Here is a 15,458-nt window from a genome sequence, read left to right as displayed (position 1 = left end):
AGACCTCATTTTTCTAGTCTCACAATAAATCTTTGCCCAAGAGGTCAACACAGATAGAAGAATTAGGAGAAAGTCAAAAGCCACCTAATCTGACATTTTATATTTGGAGAAAGTAAATAATCTGGAAGGTAAGGAGTCTTCCCAAATGTCATATGACCAGCAAGAAGAATGAGCACGCAGGCAAGTTTTCCTATTATCTGACCCACCACTTTATGATTTTTGTTCTACAAAGTCCTTAAAGAAAGGAACCCACATCCTTGGTTCTGATGCAGAGTGACTGAGTCACTGCCCGTGTGGTCCTCAGAGGTCATTTATGTTCAGTAGAGGATATGGAAATCATCTGGTCACCCATAGAAGTAATTGCTTTTCCTTTTAGACACATGGTCTAAGTTGCTGCTGAAATTTTAGACACATGAGCCCAGGTCTGGGACTTGGCAAGTGAATAGTCCAGATGGGAACTGTTGCTTGACAAATTGAAAGTCCTTTGTTTCAGAATGAATTGAACTAGAATGAAGGGGGGGTTAATTGTGGGATCCTTTTAGCATGTGTGTGTGTGTATGTGTGTATACATACATATATACATATATGTATGTGTGTATGCATATCTATATATATATATTACAAATTACAGCTTATACTAAAAAGTAGCCTAGATTTATCATATAACAAAATGATATTCTCCCAAGCAAAAAATCTATAAATAGAGCTATTAGAGACTTCTTTTAAAATACATATTTAAAGGATATCATTGTAGTATTAAACATCTCTTCAGGATTGCTACTTCATCCCCAGACAAATTTATGTGTTTAACAAGTAGATCAATCGAAGCAGATCTACCCACTTGCATTTATTTAAATAATTATTTTAAGAACAGTAAGCCCAAATTCATTTAGAAGAATGAAAATGTGAATGGCTGGTGTTAGCAAGAGAATCAATACTTATTATTCATACTTGGCTCTGACAAACTACTTTTATATCAAGAGCTAGAATTAGTAGAACTAACAGAAGAGAAATGTATAAGGAATAAAATTGACTTTTCTCAATTCATAAAACAAGGCAATCCAGGGTAACACAATGATTCCAAAAGTCCTGACTTTTGTTTCCCTGCTAGATTTGCAGGCCACATTTGATTTCTTTCCTGCATTTTGAAACATTTTCTATCTGGTTGTTCTCTCCCCAAATGAATTCAAGATGATTATACTTAGTTACCTTGGAAAGGATTTTTTAATGTAAAATATAGTTGAATGTTTCTGAGTTTCTTACATCAGTCTTTCAATGCAGAATCTTTTGATTATGCATGTGCACAGCACACACTTTTTTTTTCTTTAGTTGCTTTTCCTTTATTGTCTGTCCAGTACAGGAGGAATTTGAACTCAGGGCCTGGAGCTTACTCAGGTTCATGGCTGGCTGAAACTTTCTTACCTGAGCTAAACCTCAGCTTTACTTTGGAGATGGAGGGTCTTGAATTTTCTGCCCACATTGGCTTAAACCAAGGTCCTTTACATCTCAGGCTTTAGAGGATCTAGGATTACAAACCTGGGCCTAGCTTTTTTTGTTTTCTTTTTGATACAGAGTCTTGTCATTCCATGTGATCCAGGTTGGCCTAAAACCTGACATCTCTCTTTACTTTGCCTCTCCTAGTGAGTGCCAGCTATCAGTACAGGCTGGCATGTACCACCATAGCTGACCAAGTTAGTTGGCTGTTTTTCAGGAAACTCTGATCTGTTGACATCTTGACCTTGCTTAAGCTGAAGAGCCCTATGGAATCTGACACAGGTTCCAATGACTCTTTCTCAACAATAGAAACACCTATATGGACATATCAGTCCGTATATGCTTTGGAATCAGCCCTGATGAGATCTGAAAGTATATGAGGTGCTGCTGTCCCATCCTTAGACAAGCTTATGTGTTTAAAAATATGTCATTCTGGAGCTGGGAGCTGGTTGACCACTCCTATAGCTCTAGTTGTGCAGGAGGCTGACATTTGAGGATCCTTATTTGAAGCTAGCTTGGGCAGAGAAGTCCATGATACTATTATCTCTAAACCAGCAAGAAGATGGGAGTGGTAGAGTACCAGCTTTGAATAAAAAAGTGAAGTAAGAACATGAAACCCTGAGTTTAAGCTCCAGTATCACCAAACCAAAACCAAAACAAAAAGAAAAATACTCTATCCAAACAGATCTACTCTTTTACATTATTAAATAGCAAACTATTTGAAGAACAGCAAGCCCAAATTCATTTAGGAAAATAAAAGGGTGAAGGGTTTATTTATTTATTTATTTTTGCCAGTCATGGAGCTTGAACTCTGGGTTTGGGCACTGTCCCTCAGCTCTTCAGCTCAAGGCTAGCACAATACTACCACTTGAGCCATGGCACCACGTCTGGCTTTTTCTGCTTATGTGGTACTAAGGAATCGAACCCAGGGCCTCATGCATGCAAGGCAAGCATTCTACCACTGGGATACCTTCCCAGCCCTGAAGGGTTGATAGCAAGAGAATCTATGCATATTATTTATACTTTGATTTAGCAAACTATTTTTAAATGGCTAACTGGAGTATAAATATATTTGATAATAGCATTGTAGTTAGCTAATGAATGAAAATCAAAATTAGATAATTAGGTAAATAGCTTTCTAAAAATATACTGCATTCATTCAGGTACCAGTGGCTCATGCCTATAATCCTAGTTATAGGACACTGAGATCTGAGAATTGTGGTTTGAAGCCAGTCAAGGAAGAAAAGTATGTGACATGCTTATCTCCAATTAACCACCAAAAAAGCTGGAAGTGGAGCTTCAGTTCTAGGAGTAAAGCTCTAACTTTGAGGAAAATAGCTCAGAGACAAAATAGCTCCAGGCCCTAAGTTCAAGTATCAGAACTAGCATAGACACAAAACCAACAAACCAACAAAAAACAATAACCAAAACCTTGCAGACATTTCTAGAATAAAGCTATCTTTCTGGAAAGATATCTGTTGTTCTTGTTCTTGTTGTTGTTCAATTTGCACACAAATTTGAGGACTTAAATCTTGTTATTCTACCTCTTGTTGCATTACTTGTAGAGCTGGGCATCAACTCCAAGGCTTTGCACATGCTAAACAAGTGTTGTACAATTGGTTCACTCTCTCCAGCCCCTAAACCCTATTTTCAGCTCCTAACTGACAATGTTTTTGGTTTTGTTTTCTTTTTTCCTGCTTGATACTACTCAGGCTTTTACTTAATTCTTACAGCATCATAGCTCTGTGTGTCTGATACAAACAAAGGCCAATTGTTCTTCTTTAGTGAGGGTAGTATTGGCATTCCTTTTTCAGTCATAACATAGTTAAATAACATAATCACTCACACATTACACTCAGAAACATGTCCGTACTCATTTATATCTTTAACTAGAAGTCATCTTCTATAGTATTCTCTGCATTCCTCGTTTCACTAGAATTTTACAACTCTCAGGACCTTGGTTTCTATACTTATAGAATATTGGTTTATTAATAAAGTACTCTTCTATTTGTAGACAAAAAATGCCACTAAAGCCATATATCTTTGTGGGCCAGGATACCACTTATGCTGTTCAGAGCTGCTACTGTGCTGTTTCATGCTAAAGCACATAGATATATGGAAGCAAAAGAGAAAAGAGTTTGGGGTATGCTCCCTACAACTTTAGAAACCCAGAGAATGGGGTTCATGATGTTTCCTTAACAAAATGGCAAAGAACATGTAGTAAGTGGCTGGAGAGCAGGTACTGCCTGCAATGGTTATGAATGATCAGGACATATTTCAGAACAAGAGCCTAAATTCACCCTCTCCAAGATAGCTGCCAGCCATCAAGGAAAATGTCTTGTTATTCCAGAAGCTTAGAATAGCAAGTGAGCCCAGTTTTGTTTTATATTTTCATAATTATGTAGGTCATAGTAGGAAAGTATGGATTCACTAAAGAAAGTATAGCCCAGTTCCAGTTTCTAAGCACCATTGTCAATGTTATCTGTAGTTGAGAACTTTTGCACAGCATCAGGAAAGTGTCATTTCTTTAGTACAAATAAAAATAACATGACATTTGTTTTTGAGCAACACACACATGCATCATAGTTTCCTTTTCTGTTTGCTTTAAATCGTGGATTTCTTAGATAATCTGGTCTAACTTTGTCTCGTACATATTATTTTAATTACAAAGAACTGGTAGGATGTTTGGATTTAGGGATAAAGTCAGAAAGGAAGAAGTTAAAGGTTAATATAAATTGTTCTACAAATACAGTTGTCCCTGAAATTGACAAGAGTCATTCTGAGCTGAGAGAGGGCCTCTTATCAATATTCCTCAGGAGGAAGAAGAAGGTGAACTTTGCCTTCAGATTCAAGATTAATTTTCCTGTGTAATTGATTTAACTATAAGTAAAGCTAATTTTTCTAATAGGTATCTTCCTTTTGTAGTTTTTCATTTAATTTTATAGATGAGACTTTCATTACTTCATTTATAACAAAGTACTACTTAATATGTAGTTTCTTAAGATGGTACATTCAGTGTTGCAAGTGAATCTGGAGACCAGAGAGATTCTTGCAAAAAAGTTTCAATTTTTTAAGTGTAATTACTAGAATCCGAGGAATTTACTTCTCTAGCTGATAAATTCATGCTTGGGAAGCAAAACTCATACTGCAGGTGTAAATATAACTTAATGAAAACAACATTAAGTGCCCTTTTTCCTGCATACATGCTTTTAAATAGTTTCCTACATATGAGATATATTGATCAGAATTGCAAAGCAGGCTTTGCTAGATATTGAGATTTTAGTGTCTACTTCCATCAAGTAGAAGAATACTAGAACCATTTATTCCACACTTAGACTTGGAGGTAGCAAATGCCAACTACATTATTATACAGAGCTAAGAGTTTGCCTTTGTAAATATCTGCACAGAGACTTGAGACACTCATCTGAATAAATAAGAATCCTCACACTACTCTGAGAAAGAAATATAAGGGGAAAGAAATATAAGGGGAAAACCAGGCACCAGTAGCTCATACCTGTAACCCTAATTATGCAGGAGGCTAAGAACTGAGAATCACGGTTTGGAGCCAGCTGTGGCAGAGGAAAGTCTGGGAGACTCTTATCTCCAATTAACCACCAGAAAAACAGAAGTGGCACTGTGGCTCAAAGTGGTAGAGTGCTAGCCATAAACAAAAAAGCTCAAGGACTGCACTCAGGCCCTAAATTCAAGCCCCATGATCAACAGAAAGAAAGAAGGGAAGAAAGGAAGGAAAGAAGGAAGGAAGGGAAGGAGGGAGGTAGGGAAAGGAAAGAAGGAAGGAAGAAAGGAAGGAAGGGAAACAAAGAGAAAGAAACAAAGAAGAAAAGAAGGAGAAGCTGCTGGAAAATGTGAGGACCAGATTAAAAGGCTTAGGGGCACTGTTCCATATAATATTTAATTTAATGTAATTAATTTAATTCCATATAATATTTTAAATTTTAAATTGTATTCGACATCACCCAAGAGCTTGCCAATTTCATTGTTGAAAGTACCAGGAGGCTTTAGGTTTATATTTTCTGGCCTTCTCAATATGATTTTATATGTGTCCTTGCAGAATGAAGTGTCTATGTTGAAAAACGAGGTGGCCCAGCTGAAACAGTTGTTGTTAACACATAAAGACTGCCCAATAACAGCCATGCAGAAAGAATCACAAGGATATTTAAGTAAGTCACTGTACTTATTCACTTTCTTTCAGTGTCAAATATCTTTTTGCCGGTAATTTTGCATTGAATTCCATTGAAAGAGCAAGGTAAAGTGTAGTTTACCCTCCAAGGTGGATATACTGGAATTCTTGAGTGTCTGCCAAACTCTTCTACCATGGGACCCCCCTTTCCTGACTCCCATTTAATGTCATGCCATAACTTCTGGCCACACTTTTCCTTGCATTTCACCTTGCAAAAGCCCACTAAATTCCAAATTTGCAGCCAGAATAGCCTGCTGGGGGCCTGTTCATCTCCTTGAGAAATCTGTGGGCTGAGAGCATCAGTGGATGAATCACTGCGAGTACCTCACACTACACCATGTTACTCACTCAGCTGTAAAACTAGTGTCCTTTTCTCAGTTTACCCCTGCATGCAGTGAATCTCTTTTACCTGGCTCCCGTACCCCTGGGATGTTCATAGGTTTCATGTTGGTGCCCTAAGGGATGGTGGGAAGAATGATGATTCGTGGCTGAAGGTCAATTTATTTTTGAATAATTTTTTAGATTGAGCAACACAGATTCTCCCAGCACATGTGAGTACTTTCCCCACATTTGCTATATGGATGGCTATCTGAAAATACACGATGGGGAAGTTTACATGCCAAGACTCAAATACATCCACACCTTTTGCTGATGGAGGATACGTGACTTTGCTCCTAGCTATACACCTGGAAGGTATAGCTTGGTGACTTCAGTTTAAAATGAATTTTTCACCTTAACTGCCAGAAGAAAATATGTGAAACTCTTCTATGTCAAGTAAATGTCGAGTAGTATTTGTGCTTTTGTTTTCTATGAGGAGTTCCTAAGTCCACACAAGCAAGCGCTATATTGGTGTGTGCATGTGTGCTTTTTCCTAGGTCCAGAAAGTAGCCCTCCTGCAAGTCCTGCTCCGGTGTGCTCACAGCAGCAAGTCATCCAACATAACACCATCACCACTTCCTCTTCTGTCAGTGAGGTTGTGGGAAGCTCTACGCTCAGTCAGCTTGCCACGCACAGAACAGACCTGAATCCCATCCTTTAAAACGCACGGGTTAGACTTCGCCTCCAAGAAGAGCTATAGCATTTACCACGCATCCTTTCTTGTAAGGGCATTTTTAGAATTAACTCAAACCTGGAAGACGCCTCAGCCCTTCAAAGACTGGCTTTCATTTTTATAGTTATTATGGAAAAGTTGTCTTTTATACTTAGTTATATAAGAACAAAAAGGGAGTTATGCAAATAATATCTATCAGCTTGGAAAATGCTTTGGTGCTTTTCTCCAATTTTCTGGTACCAGTTACTTGTTTATAAACGGAATCTTTTCTGTATATAGCCATGGTTTCATTCTTATCCGTCTGACTGTTTTCTTGACACAATGAAACTTAATAAATCACAGCTTTTAGCCAAAATAAGGCATACCTAAATATCAAGTGAGATGAAATCCAATGTAACTGGGAAGGAAATCTGATGACATCATAACTCATGTTGAGTTTGTTCTATGATGTCATCAGAATCTCAAATAAACACATAGCCTTTCTGATAACTTTTTTTTATCTTATTAAAAAAACATGATTATTTGATGTCCTAATAAAACCACCAAGCATCTCAGCTCCCCTTCCTCAGCTCTTGGTTTACTTGCTCAAGTGTCTACATTTCCAATCCTATTTATCTTGGGCTCCTTGTTTCTTCCTGATTGTAACTTTCTTCTGTTTCATTTCTCTCTCCTTTAGTATTGCATGTGAAGAAGAAAATAGTGTTTAACGAAACTAAAAAAAAAAAAGAGCAAACCCTGAAAATGTGGACCTATCCATTGCTTTGCTAGCCTGTAACTACAGCTGGAGTTCATTCAACACTTACTTTTCACAACATAGTAACCAGGAGATGTTTAGTGTGCCTGATTTAATGTTTTTAATAATCAGAGCAAATAAAAAGGTGGTTTAGTTATAGGTGAAACTCTGTTGAATGCCAGCTGTGGAGACACTGGGGAAGGGAGCTTTGTAAGCCCCGATTGTGAAAGTTCAAATTATGATACGGGGCTATAACATCGCACCCTTGAATTACAACTGGTTTTATATGGCCTGTCTATAATGTCGAAAATCCATGTATTGTATAATAATTCAGAAGGGCTCTATTCACCACACAGATTATATTGTTCAATCATCAGCTTCTAATTGCCTAAGATTTATTATTTTTTCCTAAGTCTATGGAGCAAGCAATGCTGTTCAGGTGGGTGAATGCAGATGAACTACTGGAGAAACAAAGCAAGCAAGCTAGCTAGCCCAAGGTTTCCATGGGATGTTCTAGGTCTGCCAGATAAGAGCAGTTTCTTTGGCTACTGATGGAATCCCATGGATACAGCAAAAGCTGCTCCACCCTTCTGCATAATTCTCATTTATGTTTTTAGCAACTTCAGTGGACTTGCTTATTATGAAAAGTAGCTAGGACCCAAACCACAGTTGTGCCTCCTTGAAATAAGCCATTCTACTGTGCTGGTGTTTTAATATCATGTCTCATAAATAATACGGACTAATGTTTCTCGCTAGCAGTCTAGGCAGGTGCTGGTCTTTCATCTCCATCCTGATGTTTGCAGGTTAGTGTATGTGTATGTGTGTGTGTGTGTGTGTGTGTGTGTATATGTGTGTGCTTGTGTGTTTTAAAAAACAGTATTTTACAAAAGGTGTCATTTTTATATGAATTCAGGAAAGGAAGGATGTTTTTTTCACACTGTAGTTTAAAACTATTTTGGAGACTAAAAGTAGGAGGGTGGAGGGTTGTGAAGCATGATTTTCATAACTAGTTACAGTTTTATCCAATAGCTTACTTTTTAAATCAATATTTAGCAACCATCTTTCCATATATGCAGTGCTTTTGAGAGACAGTTTTGAGTGCTCAGTAAAATGTAAGACTTGAATATATGGTCTAAGCAAACAGATGCTACGAAAAAGGAGAAAAAATAAATGAAATAGATTTTCTATTGTATTTTAGACAAACATATCATTTTCAAGTATTTTAAATACTGAATTCATATTTTTTTTAAATCCAGCAGTAACAGAATGGTTTAACCAGATTAGCTTCCTTGGGGATGTTTAAGACTTAACTTTAAATGGAACTTAACATTTATAACTGTTTTGAAATAAAAAACTTTTTTGGAAAAGTTTCTTAGAACAAATATGTGCTCCTTTGAGAAATAAAACGAATGTTTGAGTTTTTAATATTTAATTTTTATTTTATGCTTTAAGTAAACAGAAACTTTTCTTTATTTACTGCATGCATAGCACTTCATGAAATGGATTTTTTTGTTTTAAAAAAATCTACTAGGAATATCAGAATGTCCAGGAAATGGCCTATCACTAAATTGATTTAGTTTACTTGTAGCTGTTAATGTGAATGCTTTTGTAGTTAAGAACTTGCCTGAGGTTTGGGTTGTGTGTGTGTGTATGTGTGTATGTGTGTGTGTGTGTGTGTGTCTGTGTGTGTGCGTGTGTGTGTGTGTGTGTTTCATTTAGCAACTTGACAGTTTGACTGATGTGTATTATTTATAGCTTAATTATGTCTGTTTTTTATGCTAAGTAGGCAAGCCAACCACACACATTAGCAAACCTTCCTCAACATATAATTAGAATAAACTGCCTTCTTGTTACACTCAGAGCCTTTTAGGTATATTTACAGTATACTCAATGAAGATGCTAGCTAGTTTTCAGTGCTTCTTGAAATCCCAATTGGAGAGATTCATTGATTAAACCCAACAGGGGAATGTGAGTAATAAGGATCTCACTTAAAGGTCCAGCCTTCACCCAATCAGCGAACCTGCCTGCAATGCCCTCTTATATGTTTTGTCCATTGATGAGGTCATCATGTTAACTTCATTCTCATTCAGCTAGTTACTCTGTCACTCACAGCACTGGCCCAAAGAGGGAGGTTTTTGAAGTACCATGTCTTCTCACTTGTGTGTGGCTTGCTTTATCACAAGATCTGCTTCGGAAATCCCTGCCAGTCTCCTGGGCACTTCTCCAAGGCCTCCCTTCCTGATACCCTGGAAGCTAATGACTTAGTATACCTGAGAACATTTCTAACAGGTGAATCCTCACTCAGACAGAAGCATGCATGTTCTAATTGTTTCTCTTTGACATATTTCTCAATGTATGATGCTGAGGCAGGTAGCGTGGAAGTTTTAGCCATGGATGAATGTACTAAATTCAAAGCCAGGTGTTTGGGCAGATAGTTTTTTTCTTTGCACTCTGACATATCCTTTTCCAACCCCCATATCAGTGTATGCAAATCACCATCTCATGACAGCCTGTAGATGCCTAGCTGTGGGTGCTGTTACAATATACATTACTAAAGGACTCTGGGAAGTTACCTTGTCAAGAAATAAAATGCACCACATTTTCTGAGAGAGAGGTATCAATAGTGAATGTGAAGATGGTTGCTTTATTTTTTAAAAAAATTGGTGAGTTGAATTTATCTTTAAAATCATCAACCAGCTATGGTAAAAGACCACCAGCCTTTGACTGGATTTTATTTTTTTTAGTAACAATAACTGCTATAAAAACCATCTAAGAAAATATGTTTGTATGTATGTGTGTATACAGTGGAATTTAAGGACCAAAGCAAAAAATTTGGACAGGAATCTATTAATTTAGAATTTTATAAGATATTTATTAATAAATATTATTTTTAAACATTCCATTTGAACAGTATTCTTCTGTAGGATCTTGTTTTTTTAAAAAAAACTATTAGTCCATAGTGAATTCTCCTAGATATGTGTTTTCATTTTTATCAGGGTTTAAAATGGCTGTGCTTCCTCATTAGATAGAAATGTTTGCTTAAATCTCAGAACAATTTATTGCTCTGTGAGACATTTGTTCATATACATTCTAAACAAGTTTATTTTTTAACTTTTGGTTTTCTCTCTACTTTTCTTTCCTTTTTTTTCCTTCTTTTTTTGTGTTTTGGGCATTGTGCTCTCAGTTTGCTGTTGCTGTTGTTGTTCAAGGCTGGCACTGTACCATTTGAGCCACACATCCACTTCCAGCCTTTTTGCTGGTTAATTGGAGATAAAGAGTTTCACAGGTTTGTCTGTTTGGGCTGACTTCGAACCAGGATCTTTCTATCTCAACCTCCTGAGTGGCTAGGATTACTAGCACCTGGGCCTCTTCATTTTGAAAGTAAACATTTTCACTTAGGAAGCAGAGTTCAGCTAAAGGGAATCAGTCACTATAACTGGAAAAGCTTTCTTATAATCATGTAAATACAACTTCACCCTACTGCTCCCCAATCTCCTAGGAAGCCTTGCACTACTCAGCTTTCCTTACAGCTGCTTGGCCCTTCCCAGACAATGTGCAGTCGTGTTAAGCCATTCAAACTCCAGTACACAGTGTAGTTGAGAAGGGAAACGAACAACCCTTCCAATTTAAATAGAACCGTGCCTATGCGAACAGTAGCAATTTAGAGCCTCTTTTCTGCTTTGAGAATAATTTATATTTTTAAATTGCACTTTAGCTTTTTAAATCTCTTTCCATTTCTCTTACTCTCTTTCTAACTTTTTCCTTAAACTTGCCTTTGCTTCTCCCTTTACAACTCTCCCAAGGCTCTGAGCTGCATCCTTTAACGTACTTTGTAAGAATCTTTGCACCAGGTACAATTGTGTGTGTTCATGAGTAGTAAAGCCAAGACTTGCTCTTCACATCAGCCTATGTGAAGCCTGCTACAGGAATGCCAAGAGCCAGTACACTATGTTTTATACTCGTTATCCTTTGTTCATAACATGTTTTTAAAAATGTTATATTATGCAACAGATGTGAGGCAGCAGCTAAGCTACTAACTTTTCTATCTTGTCCTTCAAACCAAAGTGTCCTGAAGAAACTAGGATACATCATCTGTGCATCACTGCACCTGTGATGATTGTCCTAGCCAGTCTTTTTGAGCTCTCTGAAGTTAACAGTGAGCTCTACCCATTCATTCCTAGGTCTCAAAAATTACGATGCCTTGTGACATGATTAGGTACTTTACAATTATAGTCTAAGGAAGGATCAGAAGACATAGGAGCAATAAACTTACCAGTAAATTCCTATACCAAAACAAGCATACAAAGAAATGTTTTCAAAACAAACTCCTAGCTCATCGTGTGAAAATGAAAAAGTGTATGTCCACTCAAAGTATTTTACTATTTCTTGTGGAGTTTTTCAGTGATGGAATGATTGTAGCCAAATTGCTTAAAGAGTGCTTATATTTTTTTCCATATAAATTGTCTATTTTTGGGGAAAGAAATCTATTGTACTGAAATCTGAAGGGGCTGGAGGAGGGGGGGGAGGTAAAGAAAAATTACCAGCACCTGCTGGAAAATTAATACAGTTATTTGACACCCTGATACCTTTCCAAGCTTATCATTTAGAAAGGATTCAATAATTATCAACCGCTCTTAAAATCAACTTAAGATATCTATCTCATTAGAAGCCAGAGTCTAGGAATCTCTTCCTGAGCCATTTAAAGTTTTCTTACAACTGAAGTTTATATTATAGAAATTTATAAAGTTTTTTTTTTAAGATAGAATCATTTAGCCTTGGAATGAGAATGTGGGACCTGAATAAATTAGCTTTAATAAACTATTAAAATCCTCTGCCCAATAAGTGCATTCGATTCTAGTTTGCTCCTTTAGAATGACAATGCTCTTCACCCTGTAGGAGGCAATGAAGGGTGTCAGTGTACTCAATGCAGCGGGTGAAGGGAAAGGAAATTTCTCAAGCAGCCAATCAGCAGACACGAAGACCTGCTCAACCCCTTTCCTTCTAAACTGTGCAAGTCCTGTCTGCTTCACAGAAGATCACTGCCTTTCAGGATTGTTGCAGAGCAAAAAGATAAGCTTGTGATGTCCTTCCTAGAGAGGATATAGGGTTGTCTAAAAAGACCCAGAAAAAAAAAAAACAGCTATGTTGAAACACAATATCCTAGGACAACTGGAATATTAATATTGTCCAAAAATATAATTAAAAGACAAAAAGTTTAGCACTGTGTAAAGTAAGTGATAACTAAGGAAGTCCCCTCTCCCCCACCAAAAAAAAAAAAAAAACAAAACGGTGCTGTCACTTTAAGTTCTGGACTTGGGGTTGTTTGTCAGTGTAAACAGCAAAGCATTTGTGTTTGTCTATTTGTAAAGCAACCACCTTCCTATTGGAAGGAGAAAAATATGGGGGGGGAATATATGTGTAAATATTTGCTGCAGCATTTAATGTTTAATTTTATGTTAAGCTCTTTATTGCATCGTGAATACATGTATTGTTAACAATGAACAATGAGTTCATTAAGACTGTTCCACTAGGTCAGATTTTTACATGTCTTTCTAGCAAGAGGAGACAAGATTTTGTGCATTTGTACAAATGTTAATATCACTGCAATTCCAATATAATAAAGCACTCAAATGCAAATAATACATGTAAATTTTGTCTGGTGAAATTTGGGGCTGGCGATAATGGCGTCTGTTCCTCACATGGTTTCATTCACACTGTGTTAACCAAGGCCTACCTTTTCAAGATCAATGTTTTCCTAGGACAAAACAAGGTGAGATTTTTTTTTTTCTTTTTCAGGTTCATCTGAAATAACTATTCCTTCTTACATCCAACTTCTCAATGGAGGCCACTAGTCTAACATATTTACCCTGGCCTGCCACATACCTTACATTACTACTGTAAGGAAATTCTAAAAGAACTAAACCATTTTCATAGAAAACAGAAAAATGGCAAGAAGAAAAGGAAAGGAAAAAAGCCTAGCAACCAAGTTCATGTTCCAGTTACTTTGAGGAAACAAGAATCTTGTATCACCTACCAGAACCATGCAACCCTAGAGTTCTAAATAGCTTTGATGTTCTCTTCTAGATATTTCTAGTTGGGTTTTTTTTTACTTTCTTTATGGCTTTTATTCTCTTGCTGTTTTTAATTAAGTTCTTCTTTTCTCTTTCTCTCAATATTTGATTATCAAGATCAGAATCCCAACGATCATTAGCCTCAGTTTTACCATTATGTTCTGTCCCCAAGCCATCAGCATCTCACAACTGGATTTATTGCTGTATCTCCTGTCAGCTAGAGCAAGTCTTTGAAAATGGAAGTCACCCATGTCCCTTTATTACATCACTCAAAACTCAACAGTGCTGTGTGACCTCATTTAAAACAGAAACAAAACTCCCTACTACCACCCACTTTATGTTTTATGACAGTCTTGCCTGGTTAGCCCTCACCCCATCATTCCCTAAGATCATCTCTCATTCTCCTTACATTCACCTTTCCAGCTTGATACTCCTCAAATATTTCCAACCACCCTCCACCTAAGAGCTTTCCAATAAGTTGTTGATTACCTCTATGTAGAATATTCTTCCCCCAAATATTAACATAGGTAACTTCCTCAGAGCTCAATCAGTGAAGCCTTTTCTGACCAAATTACTCACCTTCATTTTCTATTTTCATCCTCCTTACAAACTATTTTCTAGCATTTACCACCTCAGACATAATTTGTATTTGTTGTTATTATGTTCTGACTCTCCTAAATAGATTGTCATCTCCAAAGACAGAAGGCATTTTCAATTTAGGTCATGCTTGTGCCCCTAAGCGCTTTAAAAGTGGACCCACAATAAGATTGTGTGAATCCTTATTGGAATATGGATGACGTGTCCTTTAGTTCTGTTCCCTTCCTTGTTCTGAGAATGCTCCAACCCTTCCATTTGGGGCTATGGCCAGAACAAGTACCAGGGCAAAGCCAATGAGACATAGCCTGAGAGGGACAGACTATTTGAAAGAGGAACTGAAATAACAATTTGGAAGAAGTGAGTGTTATCAGCAATCCTATCTGGTATATGTGAATATAAACCATTCAATACTTAAACCATAGTTCCCAGTAGTCTTTGTAATGACAATTCCACACATTTGCAGGTTGAAAAGCCATTAATTTTGCATAAATATTGTTGTGATCTCACATTTATACTTTGAATGTAAACCATTGTAATCTCATTCCAGTTTTTATCCTCAAGTGTCTCTGGAGATTTATAATATTATCTTATATTTGCTGTTGTTGTTATTGTTGTGTGTGTGTGTGTGAGAGAGAGAGAGAGAGAAAGATAGAGAGAGAGAGAGAGAGAGAGGAGGGGGTGGGGGGGACTTTAACTCAGTACCTGGGTGCTGTCCCTAAGCTTTTGTATACAAGACTAAGCACACTACCTCTTGAGCCACAGATCCACTTCTGGCTTTTTGGTGGTTAATTGGAGGTAAGTCTCATGAACTTTCTTGCCAAAGCTGTCTTTGAATGGTGATCCTCAGATCTCAGCCTCCTGAGTAGCTAAGATTACAGGCATGAAGTACTAGTCCTAGTTTGTGGTTGATTTTTGATTGGTGATTGGATTGCATTTTAATTTCATATTACATATTTTTCTCAACAAAGGTAATTTTTAAATCAGTACAACCACAATTGTATGCACCAGGAGAATCCAGTTCACTATATTAGACCAAGATTATTTTTTTGAGTCCTGTCAGCTTCCTCTGGAGGAGTGGTAGGTCATGTGTTTAAACCTCCTACCTCTGGAGACACCATAGGATTTCTCAAAAAGAGAGTGATGAGAAAAGTGACTATTAAACAAAAATAATTTGTGTTTGTAAAACTCTTTCACAGAAACCTAATACCCTTAATAAATGGAAAGATGAAAGTATATGAAGAAGACTAAAATAGTCTGGCATGTAGCATATTCTATTAAATATTTATTGAATGAATGAAGAGCTGATAGATT

General features: G+C 37.0%; 1 protein-coding gene across 2 annotated transcripts in view; it reads left to right on the top strand.

Annotated features, from left to right (window-relative positions):
* The window catches only part of Creb5 (cAMP responsive element binding protein 5), a 407,169-nt gene extending 399,716 nt beyond the window's left edge, over positions 1–7,453 (top strand). The window contains exons 6-7 of one of the 2 annotated variants that reach the window (XM_013024414.1): positions 5,567–5,675; positions 6,571–7,453. In XM_013024414.1, coding sequence (XP_012879868.1) covers positions 5,567–5,675; positions 6,571–6,734 — 273 coding nt within the window. In that variant the 3' untranslated portion in view covers positions 6,735–7,453. The remainder of the gene's footprint in view (positions 1–5,566; positions 5,676–6,570) is intronic. The other variant, XM_013024413.1, reaches the window with a different exon arrangement.
* The last annotated feature ends 8,005 nt before the right edge of the window (positions 7,454–15,458 follow it).

The sequence above is a fragment of the Dipodomys ordii genome, unplaced genomic scaffold (assembly GCF_000151885.1).
Source record: "Dipodomys ordii isolate 6190 unplaced genomic scaffold, Dord_2.0 Scaffold76, whole genome shotgun sequence".
NCBI lineage: Eukaryota > Metazoa > Chordata > Mammalia > Rodentia > Heteromyidae > Dipodomys > Dipodomys ordii.
Note: the sequence above shows the minus strand (reverse complement) of the source record. Positions and strands in the feature narration are given on the sequence as shown.